Below are 19588 nucleotides of genomic sequence, written 5' to 3'. Positions count from 1 at the left end.
TTTTACAGGCCATGACTGTTCTATTAGATTGTGGAATTTGGACAGCAAGACATGTGTGCAAGAAATAACAGCACATAGGAAAAAATTAGATGAATCAATTTATGATGTTGCTTTCCATCCATCAAAAGCATATATTGCTAGTGCGGGGGCTGATGCCCTTGCCAAAGTATTTGTGTGAATCAACAAAAACTCATCATAACAACAGATTCGCTTGGACACAGAGGGTCTGCATCACTGCCATCAAAAATATTACTGATATGACACTACATGTGATCTGCCTGATGAAGGCTATATTTGGGGCAGGCATAAATTGGTGGAAATCACATCTTAACATCAGGCTCATTAATTTAATTGTAATTACTGTATTTCGTGGGACAAAAAAAGGACTCCATTATTTGTGGCCTGTACTGGATATGAACTGAGCGTATGTCTGTCTTTTAGGTATCTTTAAGCCAGTGTGGAGTCTGATCTTACAAAAAGACTTTTATTTTGGACTCTGTGTGCTGCCTTAGGGTTAGGAATGTGGTGCTCTTGTTGGGGGGAAGTGAGCTCCAAGAGTAGCTTTTTTTCATCTCTTAGTGATCTTCTGTTTATCAGTTGAATGCCACAGATACCCTTTTAAACTTATTTTGCTTTAAAAAAAATAAAAAAGAAAATTTAACTTAAAATATTTTAGCATTAGTTGCACAAAATGTTTGGATAAAATTCTAGTTTTTATAAGTCTTTTTATATATTTAGCCTGTCACAACAGTGCTCAAGATTGTATTGACGTTTTTCTGCATTATACAACCCTGAAACACAGAAATCTCACTGACCCGCTGCCGTGTAAGCACACTCTTTCCTTCTTTTGCGTAGTACAGCTCAGCTAAGTCTTTCCATAAAGATGCTAAATCACCTTCAACATCACATAACTGTCTTCTTAAACCAAGGACTATTAAGTGTATTAAAATGAAACGGTGGGGTTTAGTACTCCAAATGAACTCTTAAAAAAGAAAAAAAAAAACTAATCTTGGCATCCTATCACTATGTGATATTTTGTACATCTTACTGTATTTACAAGTTTATTTATCAAGGATTATCCATCTTGCTAATAGCCTATTATTTATTTCACTTTTTGTTGGTCTTTATATCCTTTTATTAATGTGCTAAAGGAACCTGTATATCTATTTTGGAACTCTTTGAATAGTCTAAAATAGACTAAAAATGGAGTATTTTATAGTTTAAGTTACAAACCAAGGTGACTCCCCCCAGTTACATATCTTGGTTTACCATGATTCCAGAGAAAACTATCTTGTTTTAAAATATTTGGAGTAAAATTTTATTTGCATTACAAATAGGATACAAAAATAGTTGAATCAGGATACAGAAATCTGCTGTGTTTGGACTAGTTATCCCTGTTTTATTTTTTCAGATGTGCTTAATTTTATGGTGTAACTAAAGATTTTGTTTGTGTAATGCATGATTAAGACAATAAAGTATTTTTTCTAGTCTTCCAAAAAACTTTTCTGATCAGTTTGCGAGTTTTGATGAGTTTTGTAAGGTTTTTGTTTTACAAACTATGAATCAGCAAATTTTTAAGATTGTACCACATAGCGAACGTACAGCTGTTGAAAAAATAATGTATATAAAATGCATATAATAAATATTAAATTGTGTACCTGTATGTTACTGTTGGCTACATTATTTTGTGTTGAATAATAAAGTGCAATACTTTACTCTCCATTAAAGTAGGAAATGGAGATGATTTCTCAGTGAGTCCTTCATTTTTATGCTGTTCTTTTAAACTTTATACTGTTTATTGATATTCTAATAAGATTAGAACAGTTAATACTGTTAAGAATGCCTTTCTAAGTATTTCACCCAATTTGGGGATTTAAAAATCTTCTATTGAAGTAAGTTAGATAATTCAAAATAACCAAAAAACAAAAAAACAAAACCAGCAGATATGCAGTTTTAAATCATTTCCTTAAGATACCCTATTACTTTATTAAATCTGAATTTCAATTAATAGTGTTGTCTTTCCTATCTAGCCAAACCTGTTTCCCACAGAAAAGTTCAGCAGAGAATAAACATTGCATTGTTCATTAATTAAAAGTTATCCTCATAAATGTTAAGTATTAATATCTTCAAACTTTTCCTTCAATAAGGTAATAATCCTTTTTCTTTGAAGGGAATTGCAAATGCAATTAGAAGGTAACATTAGAAAACTTAACGTGACAAAATTCTATTTGAATGCCTACTTCAAAAAAAAAGAAAATTACATTGTATGTACATTGAGAAATTCTGTCACCTACCATAAAAATCGAAATGTCAATTTTAGTCATTGCTGGTGAAACACTAAAAGTTTTCAGAAATTTTCTTAAAGTATTGTTTTTCTGGTTTTCTGAATTGAACATTCAACTTAGTGAACAAATTAAAGAGGCATTTTCTCTTCCTTCTTTCTTTTTTTTAAATAATTTAGAAACAAGCTTTCCAAAGCTAGTATTGTTTCTGGCAGCTGTTCCAAGCCAATGCATTACTGTTGAACTGAAGTGTGATTATCATCATTGCAATGCATAAACATTCATCTTTTTTGAAATGTATTAAAACTGAAATGAATAAAAATAGTATATATGTTTATTTTTATCTACTTTGGTTGTATTTTCTCTACAATATTAAACATTTGGAAGAGACTAAAAGGATGCAAAAAGAATATCTTATTTGTGTGCTTCCATTTGTGACTTAATGGGAAATTATGTAGATTCATTTGACTATTAAATGGTGCTTTATACATAAAGTTTGAGTATTTTTATATACAAACTTTTTAATATGTCGACTTTCCCAATATTTAATCATATTCTGCTCTTTTCATATTTATTCATGTACTTTTTCCATATTTCAAAGAAAGTTATCCACTGAAGACCAACATCTCATTTAATGCATTAAGGCTTATAAATAGGCTAGCATAACAAATTTAGGCATGCTTGCAAAGTTGAATTATATCTTTTAAAAAATCCTTTTACTCTATTTTTAGCTGTTAACTCTATCTTGATTATGTTTAGTTTTAAAAAATAATTAACAGTAACTTAAATATAAAGTGTTCACTTCTACTCTCTTGCTGCTCTTTAAGTCAAAATATTAGCTTCCCTGGTTACCTCAAAACTTTGTTCTTTATAAAATTTTTTAAAGAGCTAATGACTAGAGGCTGGGTTTTCATTTAATTTTTTAAGGAGTGGTATTCTCAGCTGAAAGTTGTCTATTTATTGGGAAAAAAACATGTTAAACCCGTTTGTGTTGTTAAAATTCTCCTCGTTACATGAATCGGTCATATTTGTAGCTTTATAAAGGGTGGGGGCAGTGGCGGTCAGGGGAGTCATGACTTCCCATATTCTCTTTAGTCAAATTTTTATGTAGTGTCAAAGGCAATTTCGGTTCTGCTCTCTGATACGTAAGCTTTTACACAAGCTGTAAAATTGTTAAACTCAAAAAATTTGTTGGAGTATAAATTTTCCAACCAGTTAACACCTTTTTCAGGTCAACTGGTTGTAAACCATTTCAGATAGGATCAGTGTATGTGTGATGGGAAATGAGAGTGTGCAGATGAATGAGAGGATAGATCCTGTCCTTAGAGAAGACAGGCAGGATAAGATATGACAGCACTTCCGTCGGAGAGGAGAGTTCTTGGTGAGGTAATGATTGATAGTTACATAAAGGGAGTTTTGATCACTTTTCTTAGGAACCAACTTCACAAGGATGTTTAAGTAAAAATACTATTAATTACAAAAGAACTTTGTTGAACCAAGTAATCAACTGTTTAACCTGGTACTGGCTGTGCATAATGCCTAAAACAGTAGGCATTCAATAAGTAATTGGAACAGAAAATAAATATATTTAATCTTATTGCATGATTTTAAGAAAACAACTCGGTCTTTCAACACGAAGTGGTTAATGTGTCAATAGAATTTTTACCATGCCCTAGGGGGAGACACTTGGAATAATAAGTAAGGGACCTTAGAATAATAGTCACTAGCAGTTTTATTGCTTAAATAGTCAAAGTAGAATATTCTTCCCTGCAGTTCTCCTCTTTGAAAGGTGTGCTTTTCTTTAAAGCTAAGTGTTTATAAGTAAACACTTATAAGTGTAAGTAAAAATTTACCAACTTAATATTTTTTTCAATACATGGTTGACTTTTAGAGTATAAGCCAAATACATCAATACACATATAAAGGCTATAAATAGAAAAATACCAGGCAATTCTTCAGTCTTGTTCAGTGTGATATTTGTTGTTATTATGAAAGTACACTACAAAAGAGGCTTGATACCTAAATCGCTTCCATTTCGTCTGTAATTATAACTTTTAGTATGTTAAGTAACTTTTAGTATGTTAAGATCTTAAAACCAGGTTGTTGACTGGTTTTAAGACAACATCTACTTGGGTCAATATATATTTGAACTAAGTTGAGCTGTTTTCTGTTTGTTTCTCGTTTTCCTTATATGTGTTTCTCTTTCATTTTCCTTATATGTGTAATACAGAAGTAGAGAAGGAATGTTGCTTTTGGTCTAAATATCAGCTGCTTTTATTGAACTATAGAATTTGCATATCTATACATTTAATATGCATGTTAAAATAGAACTCTTAAAATTATAATCTACGGTATCTCCTCTTTCCTGAGTTTCTAAGGTTCGTGATTATGAAGCCTCAGCAGAGTATTTTGAACAATGGAGTCTGAACTGTAATTAGAAGGCAGCTTTAAATGAATGCTTACTTGCTTACATTTTTGCCATCTTTAGTATAATAGTTTTGTGTCTGATCTTAGTATGCTATATAGTATTTCAGTATTACTAAAAACAACTTATACATCCCCTTGCACTTTTTCTTTCAGTTGTCAAAATGTCACCATTATTGCTGGGATTCTAAGAAATCTCTACAGATGCCTCTGATGACATCAGAAACAATTGGTTCTAATCCTGTGAACTCTCTTGTGAAGAAAACATGCGACTCCTTTGGTTTAGAGGCCATATCTTTCAGGTCATCCAGAGGTGCCCAAGCCACACCAACAGAGAAGATGGTGATACCTACAATAGAAGTATTTTTAAGTCAATTAAAACCAAGTTCCAGCTTATGTATAAAATTACGTGTATATATTTTTCACCCATTAGTACATAGTTGCAGACAAAACTGCCTTGTAATGCCTGAAGAACTAAATCCCCTGTACCAAATTGTTGGGCTGGTTTTAGCAGTAATCGTGATGAGAATGGCTAAACAGTTGGGTCAAAACCACAGGTTTTGCCATCAGTGCAGTTTACCACCTTAACAGAGATAAGTCATATGATCGCTGAAAGAAAAAAATAATTTGATAAAGTTCAACATCCATTCATGATAGTACACAGTAAGCTAGAAAGAGAAGGAAGCTTTCTTAACCTGATAATATCTAAAGACAAGAACAAACCCTACAGCAAACATACTTAGCGAAATGGTGAAAACTACTCAGAGTTTGGCATGAGGAAGGACAACCTGCTATCATCACAATTAATTGTTATACTGGAGTCATAGCCAGTATAATAGAGCAAGGAAGAATGACACAGAAGATGGGATATATAAATGATGAAAGTTTTCTAAGGCTCTTGCCTTGTCTGGGGAACGGTGACAAGTCCTCTGTGAGTGATAATTGTTTCTCCCATTTCAGTATGTGTTGCATTAGCAAACTGGCCAATAGTAAGAAATTGACAGGGACTTCTCTGGTGGCGCAGTAGTTAGGAATCTGCCTGCCAATGCAGGGAACACTGGTTCAAGCCCTGGTCGGGAAGATCCCACATGCCCCGGAGCAACTAAGCCTGTGTGCCACAACTACTCAGCTTGTGCTCTAGAACCCGCGAGCCACAACTGCTGAGGCCCACGTGCCTAGAGCCCATGCTCCGCAACAAGAGAAGCCACTGCAATGAGAAGCCCACGCACTCTAGCATAGAGTAGACCCCACTCGCAGCAACTAAACAAAGCCCGCAAACAGCAGTGAAGACCCAATGTGGCCAAAAATAAAGTTATTTTTTAAAAAAAAATTGACAGTCTTTAATCCCAAAGCAAAAGTTTTCTGATGATGAAAACAGCCAGGGACTTTCCTGGCAGTCCAGTGGTTAAGACTCCATGCTTCCACTGTAGGGGGCACGGGTTTGATTTCTGGTTGGGGAACTAAGATCCTGCATGCTGCACAGCGCAGCCAAAATAAAGTAACAAAAACCGCCAAAAAATGTCTATGAAGTGTAGACTACCATCTATGTACTGGAGGAAATCCCGCATAAAATTTTGAGAGTTTCTGAAATAGTTACTCCCTTCTATCCAAAGCTTCATCACCCTTCTAGTGGTATACAATGATCAGAGTTGTGAATACTTAAGACATAAATAAAGCAGGTTTCGATGATGTAAAAGCTGCTTGAAACAATTACTGATTTATCATCACCAGCTAATCCTCCCCTCTCCCTGGCAAAAGAAGTCAAAAAACTTTCTCCCCTTCAGTTTTCTTCACTTATAATTCTACATTCAAGCTCAGATTGTCAAGCTCAGGCCCAGTATATAATTACAGTTAAAAAACCAAAACAGCTGTGCCCTAGCCCTGAACACCTATCCTATCTTCTGGCTTTTGCTAACTTTCACTTTGCTATCACTAAAGGATAACTTTCATGAAAATAGTGCGGCCCAACCTCCTGAAGTTCAATTAATCACATAGGGAGAATATATTTGAATTTATTTAGTTCACTTTATGTAGCCTGAATCCAATCCTGTTAACCACAAATTCAGTAAGCTACACTTTTAAGGAGTATGATAGCAAAAAGGTCTTCAACGTAAGTTAGTTGAAGAATACATTAAGACAGATGTATAAAAATAAGCCATTGTATATATAGCTTAAATTGCAGGTATCCATTCTCTATTCTACTTAATAAAAACAGTATTCCATCAATACCTATAAAAGTACACAAGTGCACTAGCAGAGGTGCTAATAAATGTATAAAAGCAAAAGTCATTAGGAATTAAATAGGGAAAAGGAAGTACAGAGGAGTATAGAAAAATGTAAGGCTCTTCATTCTCCCCCTCCCGTTAGCATTTCTGTTTTTTTAAATATTATTGGGGGCTTCCCTGGTGGCGCAGTGGTTGGGAGTCCGCCTGCCGATGCAGAGGACACGGGTTCGTGCCCCGGTCCGGGAGCATCCCACATGCCACTGAGCGGCTGGGCCCGTGGGCCATGGCCGCTGAGCCTGTGCGTCCGGAGCCTGTGCTCCGCCATGGGAGAGGCCACAGCAGTGAGAAGCCCGCGTACCGCAAAATATATATATATATATATACATATTATTGGACTCCCAATCACTCCGTTTTTATCCCAGGAAAGGGAACCTCCGCTTTTTCTTGGCCTGTTGATCTCAGCAACACACATGCTAATGTCTTCAGGAACTAATGGCCTTTACCAAAGGTAATATTAAGGTTGGGGTAAGAGAAAGAACCTTTTTATACCCTTTTATAAGTGTTTCATTATCTCAAGGGGGATAAAAGACACTGAAAAGGAAATCTAAGTGGAATAGGGTTAAAGTCTTAATTGGTGATCTTAGAAAACTCATGGCAGACTGAAAACTACTAAAAAAAAGGATAAATTATCAAATAGCAGATTCATAGTAAGTTATGATAAACTGTAATTGAGGGGTTATATTTTCCAAGTTTGAGCCAAACATGAACACCTGTAACATTTCCTTGACATATAACATAGCTCTCATCGCAATTCTCCCCAAAATGCAGTGGTTAGGTAAGGATTCAGCCACACTTACCTGGGTTTTGTTTTGGGTTTTTTTAGAGGATTACAAAATATTTATTTTTTTACTTTTTTGGCCACATCACACAGCATGGGGGATCTTAGCTCCCCAACCAGGGATCAAACCCACACTCCCTGCAGTGGAAGTGCAGAGCCTTAACCACTGGCCTACCAGGGAGATCCCTGCCTGGATTTTAATACTGGCCTCACCACTTACTAGGTGTGTGATTTGGGAAAGTTTGTTTCCTTATCTGTAGAATAAGATTTAGTAGGGCTGCTTTGACAATTAAATCAGTTAATACTGGGTAAAACTCTTAGAACAATGACTGCCATCCTGTAGATGTTTGTTCAATCAAACAAACACTTAAGTTTATATTTACTCCTAAAATTTACTGAACCTCTCCCCAGTTCCCTTCCCAGACAAAGGACAAGGACCTTACCTGCATCATGTGCAGCAGCAGCAGGCCCTCGAACATCGTCATAGGACTGCCCATCTGTGACAATTACCAGGAAGTTCTTGTTGGGGCTGTCCCTCATGGGACCAAACACATTTCTAACAGTAAAGGAAATGGCATCACCAGTAGCTGTCCCACCACTCATATAGCGGATGCTTCTGATAACGGCTAGGACATTCTCTTTGGTGCTATAGTCAGTGAAACTGAATTCTGTGCGCTGATCGTAGGTGAACTGTACGGCAGCTATCTTGGCACCAATGTCTGAGATTTCAAAAATCTTAGCTATGTTGGAAACAAATTCAAGAATGAGGCGGAAATTACTTTCTCCAACACTACTGGAGCCATCAATTAGAAAGGCAATGTTCACTGAGTTATAACAAGTCTTGCTGCACACCATTTGCTCATGAGTGCAGAGCTTCTGTACCAGAGGTTTTACGTATTTTGTGGTGCCAAACCAATTGGGCATGTAGTAAGAGAAGAAGCCATTACTCCGACAGACAGCCTAATGGGAGAGACACATAAAAAATAACCAAAGGAATCAAAAGTTGTTTCTTTAAAATTATGAAAACATTAAATCTTGAATCTTCAAAGTTAATCCAGATATGGTCCAGTCAGCACTACGCCTAGAGGTCCCAAACTGAATCACTACTATAACAGAAGACACTCTCAACTCCTTACCTTGTCAACAAATGCAACATCCTGAACCATTCCCAGTTCCTCAGGGATAGGCTTAGCCACAGAAACTATAAATACATTGACACCAAACTCTCTGGCCACAATGCCTGCTTCCTCAATGTCATCAGAAGGCCAGCCATCAATGAATACCACCACCACTTTGGGAATCCCTTTTCTCGCTCCAGTGTCTGCTGTGAAGAATTTCTGGGCGGTGTGCTTCAAGGCTTTTCCTAGGTTTGAAAAAGAAGCAAACTGGAACGGCACCACTGCTTAAAATGACACTTCTATTTCCCTGTACAAACTTGATGCCTCCAAGTTTAAGAATTTAACTTATATAGAACTCAGTTCTTTAACACGTGCATCAGATGGGAAAGTTTAATTATCCATCATGCCTATTTTTTGTCTTCACAACCCACATTTCTTCCATCACCTACCTCCCAGAGCGTTACATTTCCTTTCCTTACATCAATCACCAGTCAGAAACATAAACCTGACTCCCACTTCTGTACTTGTGCTCTCTGTCTAGCCCCTTAGTGACTGACGAGTACCTCTACAGGCTCAGAACAAGAAGTCTCCCCTCAGAAGGTCCAGCACCCTATTTTAGTTCTTTCTGTCACATCTGCATTCATTAGATGAGTCTGTTGATCTTTGCTTCTTTTAAATATTCTAAACAGGTACTTCTCTAAAGTGACATCTGCCCTACCTGAGGATTATAAGTCACAACGTCTTATATTTTTTAAAATGAGCAATACCAATAAACCCTTTGGTACATTTTCCATTATAAATTAAATATCTCAGATATCAAGTGCAGACCTAACCAAGATCAGTGCCAGGAAGAAGAGTTTCACTTCTCCTTATATAAAATAGCATAATACTGTCTTACATGTCTCATCATTCATAACCCTCTCTGTGTTACATCCCAGATGCCGAAGTCTACTTACCTGTATTGGTATTACCCCCTCTGAAACCTACTTCCTTTATGGCAAACAAAACATCTTTGGCTGATGTAAAGTTTTTCAAGTAAAATTCTATTTTGGGATGTTCACTAGGCAAAAAAGGGAAAAAATGTTATCCAGGGAGAATTGGAAATGTAAAACAAACAAGCAATATTATATACCTTTAAAAAAGTCTTTAAATTGGACAATACCTAAGTTTCTTAATTCCACAGCATACAGCCAACTAGGGTATATTGCATCCTTACTTGAATTTTTAGGGTTCTTTCAAAAAATGTAACAAAAACAACTGCTACCTTGAGGGTTTATTGTATTCTGGGTAATATGCTAAATACATACTACATGTATAATCTCATTTCGTCATAACTGTACAAGGTAGGAATTATTATCCCTATTACATAAATGGAGGCCCAGAACACCTAGGTAATTTACCCAACAAAACATAACCACATTTTAAATTCAGGTTTGTCTGGCTCCTAAACTATATGAAGCACCTGAAACCGGGTGGCTCACGGCACTGGGCTTAATGGAAATCTGCAGAGATGGGCACCAGATAGTTGGAACATAGCTGGGGGTAAGTCTAGGTCTGCTCCAGTGGGGGACCTTGGAAGCCCTGAATAGTCTGGGTCTATTAACCCAGGTCTCTGGTCAGAAGAGGCAATTTCAGTGACACTAAGGCCAACATTTTTAAAATGAGAAAACTTACAAGGAAACAAATTATAAAGTATTATAATATTGAATTTATCTTATGATAAATGATATTGACATTTGCTAATCTTACAATTATGTGTATTTTAATAGATTTGGGATTTTTCATATTTAATAGTAAAAGAATTTCAGCTTTTATAACTTACTCTGTGTTCATTAGAGACCATGTTGAGTGAAAACAATTAGTTAAAGCACAATTTTTGTGTTTAAAACTTTTAGATAAGTCAAAATTTCATCAGTGCAAAATTTTAAGATCTTAGCATTATCAATTGCCACTAAGTCAAGATTTCTGAAGGAAATAGCACTCATTGTATTTCTGCATACCTGGTGGCATGATTTCTGTATACTTGGTGTAATGGTTGGGTCACAAAATCAGTTTTCATGAGTCGATAACCTTTTCATTTTTATGGTCACTTATCAGCTATCCAAATTATTATTTATGAGATTTAGTCTTATTTTTGCATCCTTAATGAGACATTCTCTTATTCTACTTAAATATAAACTCTTGACATAGTTTATCTATTCTAATGTTCTTCCTAAAATAGAAAAATCATAAATCAGGAAGTTTATAAAGAAGCTAGTCTTTGTCTGCGTCTACAAAGTAGTGTAGCTTTCCTCTTGAAAAAGAGTTAGGTAAAAACAGCAAAGAAAAAATATTAGAAGAAAAATATTGAGGGGAATTTGCCCTATGAGATGTTAAAATATACAATAAAGCTACAATAATCAAAGCATTGTAGAAAAGATGTTAGAATTAACATATGGATCAAAGAAACATTTGTCTAAAGTTATAAATTGATATCACAAATGAATGGAATAAGAAGCTCATTTTTTTAAGATATGGGACAATGGTTAAATTATGTATAAATCAACAAAGTTAATGATTCTTACACCAAAAAAAATTCTAAGAACCAATTGTAAAAAACAAGATAAGAATAGAAATATAAATATTTGTAATCCTACTTGTGACACCCTTACACACAGCTGATAGTAGTTTAAACTGAATCAACTTTCTAGAAAGCAATTTAACTCTTTATTTCAGAAGCCTTAAAAATGTCAGAACCCGGGCTTCCCTGGTGGCGCAGTGGTTGAGAGTCCGCCTGCCGATGTAGGGGACACGGGTTCGTGCCCCGGACCGGGAGGATCCCACATGCCGCGGAGCGGCTAGGTCCGTGAGCCATGGCCGCTGAGCCTGTGCGTCCGGAGCCTGTGCTCCGCAACGGGAGAGGCCACAACGGTGAGAGGCCCGCGTACCACACACACACAAAAAAAAATGTCAGAACCCTTTGACCCAATCTCACTTCTGGGAATCTAGCCAAATGAATTTATCAGAGATGGCACAAGGATGACATAAGGATGCACAGTGTAATTGTGAAAAAACAATAGAATGGTTAAATAAATCATGCTAAGGAACATTACGAAACATCATTTTTTGAAGAATATTTGTGATACTGAGCTCACAATGCTCAGTATTGTGAGCATCAGTATTTTGATATAATCTGAGCTTTTGATATAATCTGAGCTTTTGAAAAAGAAATACACACATATGTACCATCAAATATTTTCTTAAAATACTGAAAGGAAATACAACATTTTATATTGATTATCTCAGAGGGGTATATTTGGGAAATTTTTTTTCTTTGTGTTTTATATGTTTTTCAAGCTTTCTCTAATGAGCATGTGATAATCCTAAAAGACGTGAATAAACACTACTATACAATAAATAAAAGGTTAAGCTTCAGATTTCCAATCAAGGGAATATGGAAAGAGCTAAAAAGAATAATGACCAAATAGGAGAAATAAACATCACTGCTTCCTCCTTCAGGGAAGAGAAATTAGGAATTGAGCAGAGCAGATGTGCAGAAGTAATCTGTATGAACAACAAGACTTTTAGCCTATCTTCTGGTCCTCAGATAGATAGCATATAATTCTCTAAATCCTTTTATTCCAAAAAGGAAGCACTTATACCTACCCAGTCTGCTCAGGCAGTCTTAAATTCTGACTTCATAATTTGGGAATCCAGACTGTCCACACCTCAATTTGTTTATATTGAACTGAAATGTATGTACCCACTAAAAGGACTGATCATTTTTCATCATTCAAGACATCATTCAAGTCTCCTCCCATTTTAACAAGGTTGGTACCTGGCTTGAACAAGGCCCACGTGTGGTCCTTCTGTTCCAATTCCTAACATTAGAGCCACTTTCCCAACAAAATTCTTCTGTAGATTAAATCGGCGTTGCCCGATATTAAAACTTCCATCGATCAGAAATGCAATGTCTGCTTTACAGTCTGTGAACACCCAAACAAGTCTTTCCATTAGCAGTTTCAAGAGAAGGGAGGGAGAGAGAGAAAATGTTATATTCCCAAATGGATATCCGGACTCTTACCCTTATTGCCAGTTTTCTTCTCCGGTGTTTTCTTTAGTCGTTTACCTGAAACAAAAAAAAAGCACCTGGCATTAGCAAAAGGAAGACAGTTCCATAGAAAGAGACCCACAAGGGAAAAGCTCATGATAAGGAGCGTCATTCTTGAAAATACTTTAAAAAAATAATAATTTCCTCATGATTTTCTGGACTAGGGAAGCAATGCCCCAACAAAAAAACAAGTCAGGACTGTAGTAGACCTACATATTTAATATGCCTCCAATCCAGGACTTTGATATCCCAAACCCACAGTTGAGGTAGGATTGGAAACTCAGAGTTAGATTCTAATGTTCTTCATTTCTTTGACTTTAAAATTGCCACAGTCTTAGAAAGGGAGATCCCTGGCTATTTCTCAAATAGACACGCACTCATTTCTTTTATTCATATGACAAATGGAACTAGAAGTTCATGGTACTTTTACTTAGACCAGTTTCTAGGCATAGTTTATCAAATCAGGGAGAAATGGTAGGACTTCAAGAGAATGTCTAGCAGTAGAGTTTATCAATGAAAATAAAAGAAGAATAAGTAATTTGAAATATAAAATTGAAAGTTTCCCTATACAATATACCAGTAAAGGTATTTGCTTTGTGTTTCAATATTTTAAAAAAGGAAAGCTTTTATCAATAACACTTATTTATAACTTCCTAATGCTGTGCCAGGCAACTAGGAGATAGGTTCCATATTTCATACCTATTGCTGGACGTGCTGTGGACACTGCTTGTCCTGTGGCTTCCTGGGTACCACTTTTGCCTTCTGTTAAAATAAAGAGAAGACTATTTTTTCCTCTTCCTTCCTTACCATCAAAGCATAATGAATCTAATTTAGGGTTCTATAGGATGATAAATGTAATAGAGTGATGGCAATTGCAAGAGTAATTGCTGCATGCTAGTTTCAAAGAACCAAAATGGATTCTCATCTATTGTATCGTATTTTTAAAAGATCACCATAAAATGAGTTCACATTCATTCACCCGTTTTTTTGAGTTAGGGTTATTTGGTAAATGTCAGGGCATTCTGATTGCAGGCAATTCAATTTTCTATTGCCATCTTCTGACAGCAAGATAATTTTCCTCCCATCTACCCAAGTTTGGCTTGAGTGTGTCCTTAACCCTTCGGATCCCCTGACTCTAACCCACAGTTGACCCTTCCAGTCTTGATCACAAGTTTTTCCATCAGAGTCAAAGAGGTTGAGCTGAGAAAAGCAGAAAACTTTTTGGGGGGTTGGGGAGACAATATTTACACAAAAGTAAGAACACTTTAATTGTACCTACTTGTCACTGTGAAAGAAGCAGACCATCTGGAAAGCGTCTGAGACTGGATGCCATTGGCAGCTACTGAGGAATAGTTTTCTCGACCTGGTAGGCTATAGATTCTTACGGGTCCCCCTGAGTTGCTGATTACCCCCCTGCAACACAAGAATAACAGCTGAGACTCTATCCACACTTTTTCAGGGGCATTTGACTGACTTATAGTGCCATACTGCACCTATTATTCTGATTAATCAAGAAAATAGTTCAGCAGGGAAGCCATCTAAGGATGCTGTCAACCTTTTTAAAAACTTGCTTACCCAGGTACAGAATCTACCTAGGTAAATGGTTTTGTGCTGTGAAACTTCTTAAGTATTAATAAGGACACACTTGCAGTTTCCTGTTCCCTACAGCTCAGAGGATCAGAGTTAAGAGTGCCAAACAGTCTTCTAAAATACCCTAACTACATGTCCTTGAACTTCATTTTTTTTTAAAAAAGTGTCATACTGGCCATTCTCTCACAGGACAGAAGAGTAGTGATGAATATGGGCTCTGGAGGCAGACCTGGGCTTTCAGCCCCAGCTCTGGCTCTTGCTAACAGTGGTGGCCTTGGGCAAGATACTTGACAACTCTCTGAATTCAGTTTCCTCATCTGTAAAATGGGGTAAAATTGTACCTACCTTGTACAGCTGTAGAGTCGTCGTGGAAGTTAAAATAATGGCTGTCATACAGTAAAAACTCAGTAATATAGTACATGATTAGGAATGTTTTTAGAATCACAGGACTCTAGCTATCCAGAAATAATGCAATTTGCCTTTAGTCAGAAAGCTTCCCTTATGTACTTGGTGACTCAAGGATATCCAGGAAAACCTTAAAAATGTATCCATCTTCTATGGCCAAAATTGGTACCAAAAGAAAGAAAAGGTGGGAGGGGGTATCCAGATGGCTAAAGAGAAAGGGAAATAATCACACTTGCATTTCTCTCCCCTTGGCATGTTGGAGCTTACCTGTGGATGGCGGCACCACATATGCTTGATACAGAAGCATATACTATGTTCCCAAACACGGAGAATTCCTCTAGAGGGCAACCCCCTGGACAGAGCACATCTGCTTTTTCTTTCCTGATGTCCAGGCCTCTGGTAAAGCATGTGATAGCGATGGGAACTGAAGAGAAAGGAGAGAAGTAAAAACCATTCTTAGGACATTTAGGGAAGCGGTGGTGGGGGAACTAGAATATGAGATTGAAATTTTACTTCCCTAATTTCTACACTTCTTGTTAAGAATATTGATGTAAGTATTGTTCCATACCATTCCAGATTTTAGCAAGCCAAAAATCAGTTTTCCAATTTAATCTAGTTCTCAGACACTGTAAAGTCTAATGGGAGAATTTTAGTTCTTATCAGTTTGGAGATACATAATTGGAAATATATCAGAATTAGAAAATAACATTAGTCACTGACCATTTATTAAATTCATTCTAGAAATATAAGAACCTCAACTCTGATTACAACTGTGTACATAGTTGCCTGAGGTGAAGATATTAAATCTGGGTTGAACCTCTGAGGAACATTTTTATAGAAACATGCACAAATCTAAGTCATCCGTTGCTTCTGAGGGCCATTTATATCAGTTTTCTTCAAATGCAGCACATTAAAATTATATTTTAATTTAAGCAAACCAGTAAAAAGTGCTTCACTTTACAGAACGTCATTTAGCTCAATCATTCATTTTTCAGCTGAAGTAATTAAAGCCATGGAGTTATTTTGCCCAAGGTCACACAGCCCAAGGAAAATTCTGTAACTCCTGCAGGACAGGAAACAGAGAAGTTAGTCCGTTCAAAATGGAGCATTTTAATCTGAATTGAACCTGCTTATTTCCGCTCCAGATCTGTCCAGAGAGATATATCAGGCAGTGAATGCAGTTTTAGAAAGCACTGTTAATACTCTCAAGTTTTACATGGTCAACCTAATAATCATAGTTTTTACTACAAAAGATGTTAGAGACAAGCCCTTGGCAACATGTAACAAGATAACTTAATACAACATATTAATTCATCAATTTACTGTGACTATTAAATTGAGGATAACGTTTTTAAATACCATTTTCCAAACACGGGAAATTGTGGTTATCCAAACCTTTTTGAAACAGATGTTTTCCAAACGTTTTTGAAACAGATGTTAATCATTAAAAAATTTTTTTTTCTTTTTCCAAGACAGTAGTGCTGTCTGGTCATACTGAGAAGCCTGCCTCTTGCAAGGACCTTCTTCTAAGAGCCCTCTGAGAAGCCTGCCTCTTGCAAGGACTCTCTTCTAAGAGCCCTCTGTGCCCAGCCCTGGACTGTACACCTCCATGGAAAGGAAGGCAGGACGCCATGAAAGGTACAATGCTGATTCCTTAGCTCTGAAACACTCTAGATTGCTGGGCAAGCTAAAATCCTTACCAAGAACAGTAGCCTCATACCTATGAGCTTCATACCTGTTAGCGAACAGCCTTAATTTTCCTCCCATTTTCGAGGCACCAGAGGCTCTGCCTTTAGCTGCCAACACCGACTTTAGTGTGCGTTTGTGTGAGGGGGCACTGAATACAGCCCTTTGCAATACTTACCTTCCTTTCTCCTTTCAAGAAAAATAAAGGATAGATTTTGAAAAAGAGTTTGATTTTTATGTTGTATAAAACACACCGAACCACACACCCTTACTCGGACTTCTACGTGTGGAACACACTCCTTTTAGACTCTCTCGAATATGAAATGGGCCCGTAAATGCTGCCTTTATTTTTATTTATTTTTTTTTATAGGGGTCATTCCTGGAAACACAGCGAGGGGGTCAAACAAGATGGGACAACGACGTAAGCCTCTCTTTCACTCCCGAAGCCTCTCTCTGCCTCTCTGACAGTCTGAAGGCCTCTCCCTGACCCCAAACTCCGCGGAACACCCAGGACTACGGCGCTCCTCAGTGGGGCTCAACGAACACCCCCAATTCTGCTGCCGCTGCTCGGCTTGCTGGGGGCAGAGGAAGCTCCGGGGTTGTGGGTGTGGATGAGGGGAGGCTTCCTTCTCCGCACCTTGTGAAGAACGTCCCCATCGGACCCCAGGAGCCCCTTCCCGAGGGAGAAATGGGTAAGCCGGAGTAGATGGGCTGTAGGTATGAATGGGGTGCGCCAGTTCCAACCTTTGCACCCTTATAGCTCCAGCCCCCGGCCAAGGCCCAGGGGCTCCATCTGAGTGCGTTCCTACGCGCTGGCCCGCAGCCCCTCGCAACCCCCGGACAGAGCCCTGCTCCCGGACCCGGGAACCCGCAACTTACCGGCTCCCTCGCTGCCCGCGGGCTCTGGAAGCAGCAGCAGCAGACAGACACCTGCGAAGAGAGGACAGCTCGAGGGCTGGTTCCAGCCTCCACCTCCACCTTGCTTGGTGCGAGGGGAAGAGGGCGGTGAGGGGCGCGTACCCACCAAGGCAGAGAACCGGGATCCAGGCTGCAGACATGGTAGCCTAGGGGCTGCTCGGACCTGGGAGGGAGGGAGAATGCAAGGGAGGCTCCCCGAGAACGGAGACCCCTACGTCCCCACCACACCGCGCCCGCCCCCCGCCCCCTCAGGGATCCCGCAGCCCTCGGAAACCCAGGGGCGGCCGAGGAGAGGAGGAGACCGAAGAGGCCGCTGCCCGGGAGCTCGTGCCACTCTCAGTCTGGAGGCGACGCTCCGGCTGCAAATCAAGCCAAACCCAGAGTCGAGGTGCAACCCCGGACCAGGAGGAGGGTGCACCCTGAAGACAGACAGACAAGCTGGGAGCGACAAAGGGGAGGCACGAACAGGCAGGCGTCAGGGACCAGCACGCCCGCGCCGGACGCCGGGGACTCTGCACCTGAGTCGAATCTGCCCGGCTGCGCCCGAGTGCGGAAAGCGCGGCTCCCACGGCCGCTATAAAGGCTGGGCCGCGCGCATGAGCACTGTGCGGGGGGCGCGCGCGGAGAGGGGGGGCTGGGAGCTGGTCCCCCGGGACCGGGCGGCGGCCGTCCAGCTCCGCCCTCACCCCCTCTCCGTCCCGGGGTGAGGCCACGCCGAGGCGCCACCCCCGCGGCGCGGGACTCGGCCACCTGGATGCCGCGTCCATCCCCGGGGGAGACGCGAAAGCCCGGGGGAGGGCCGGGGACCTCGCCCGCCCCGGCGTCAGGGGAGCCGGGACGAGTGCAGGGCGGCGGCGGGAGCGCGCGGGGAGGTTGCCCGACGTGCGGCGACCGGGCGTGGCTGCCCGAGGGAGCCGGCCTCACCCGGGCTGGGGAGTGGTGGTTCCCCGCGCACCGTCCCCGCGGCGGGAGCTGCGGCGCCGGGAACGCGGGGCCCCGGAGAGCTACCAGGTACACGCGGCCTCAGAACAAACTTCCCAAATCTGTGCTCCCGTTGAAACAAAGTTCGTACTTCTGAAGTCACGCCAACCTGGGTTGGATAAACGCATGCCCTGTATTTGTTAGAAACCCCATCAGCGGACTGGTTTTTCTTCGGATTTTAGGGATCCAGCCTTCCGACTTTGTTTCTGCCACGGTCGGATTTTCCCCGGGGGCTCCATTTACCGTCATGGGTAGGGCCACGCTTGGGAGGTGGCCCGGACCCTTCTTTACATTTGCCTTTTCTTCTTTTCTAGATCAGGAAGGATTTATGACTGCTTTTCCAAACTCCCAGACCTGGTGTCTGTTGGGATTGCACAGATCTCAGATGTGGTAATATGCTCTTCCACCCCTCTCTTTCTCTCTCATCCTGGTAAATTTTCACATGAGGAAACGGGAGAAAGCAGAATTCACGTGGAGTGTAAAGTGACACAGGACCTGCAAGGCAGCTGAGGAACCACCCCCAGACGCAGGAGAGGGGGCACGATTTCGTTTTTTAAAAGTTTTATTTAGTCCAAAGAATAGGATTTTAGTTAGGTCTAAAGAATAACCAATAAGTTATATACCGTAAAATCCATCCCTTTTCAGTGATTTCCACGATTTTTATTAAGTATACAGAGTTACGCAGCCATCACTACAATCCAATTTTAGGACACTTCCAGCACCCCCAAAAGGATCCCTTCTGGCCATTGGCAGCCAATCCCTTTTCCCGCCCTCAGCCCTAGGCAACATCAATGTAATTCCCGTCTCTAAAGATTTGTTTTTTATGGATATTTCATATAAATGGAATGATACAATATGTGGCTTATTTTACTGAGCATAATGTTTTTAAGTTTCATTCATGTTGTAACATGAATGAGTTCTTCCTTCCTTTTTATTGCTGAATAGTATTCCTATACGTTTTACGTTTGGAAGGAAACATACCACCACCACCTGGAAGCCAAATATGGTAGTGGTTTTACAACTATCCTTTC

The 19588-nt window shown here is 39.5% G+C and overlaps 2 protein-coding genes across 6 annotated transcripts in view; one reads left to right on the top strand and one right to left on the bottom strand.

Moving 5' to 3' along the window:
• The window catches only part of STRN3 (striatin 3), a 115136-nt gene extending 113473 nt beyond the window's left edge, over nucleotides 1-1663 (top strand). For all 5 annotated transcript variants that reach the window (XM_032624386.1, XM_032624387.1, XM_032624385.1 and 2 more), the window contains one exon: nucleotides 9-1663. In XM_032624386.1, the coding sequence (XP_032480277.1) occupies nucleotides 9-178 (170 nt within the window). In that variant the 3' untranslated portion in view covers nucleotides 179-1663. The remainder of the gene's footprint in view (nucleotides 1-8) is intronic.
• COCH (cochlin) lies at nucleotides 384-18738 on the bottom strand. The gene is made up of 12 exons (XM_032624388.1): nucleotides 18667-18738; nucleotides 17683-17739; nucleotides 17538-17588; nucleotides 15240-15396; nucleotides 14257-14390; nucleotides 13677-13739; nucleotides 12951-12995; nucleotides 12705-12852; nucleotides 9844-9947; nucleotides 8906-9132; nucleotides 8213-8729; nucleotides 384-5055 (listed from the first exon to the last, which is right to left on the bottom strand). Exons 2-12 carry the CDS (start codon nucleotides 17714-17716, stop codon nucleotides 4880-4882), a joined length of 1656 nt encoding a protein of 551 aa, XP_032480279.1. The 5' UTR covers nucleotides 17717-17739; nucleotides 18667-18738; the 3' UTR covers nucleotides 384-4879.
• Between the last annotated feature and the right edge of the window lie 850 nt (nucleotides 18739-19588).

The sequence above is a fragment of the Phocoena sinus genome, chromosome 2, assembly GCF_008692025.1.
Source record: "Phocoena sinus isolate mPhoSin1 chromosome 2, mPhoSin1.pri, whole genome shotgun sequence".
Lineage (NCBI taxonomy): Eukaryota > Metazoa > Chordata > Mammalia > Artiodactyla > Phocoenidae > Phocoena > Phocoena sinus.
Note: the sequence above shows the minus strand (reverse complement) of the source record. Positions and strands in the feature narration are given on the sequence as shown.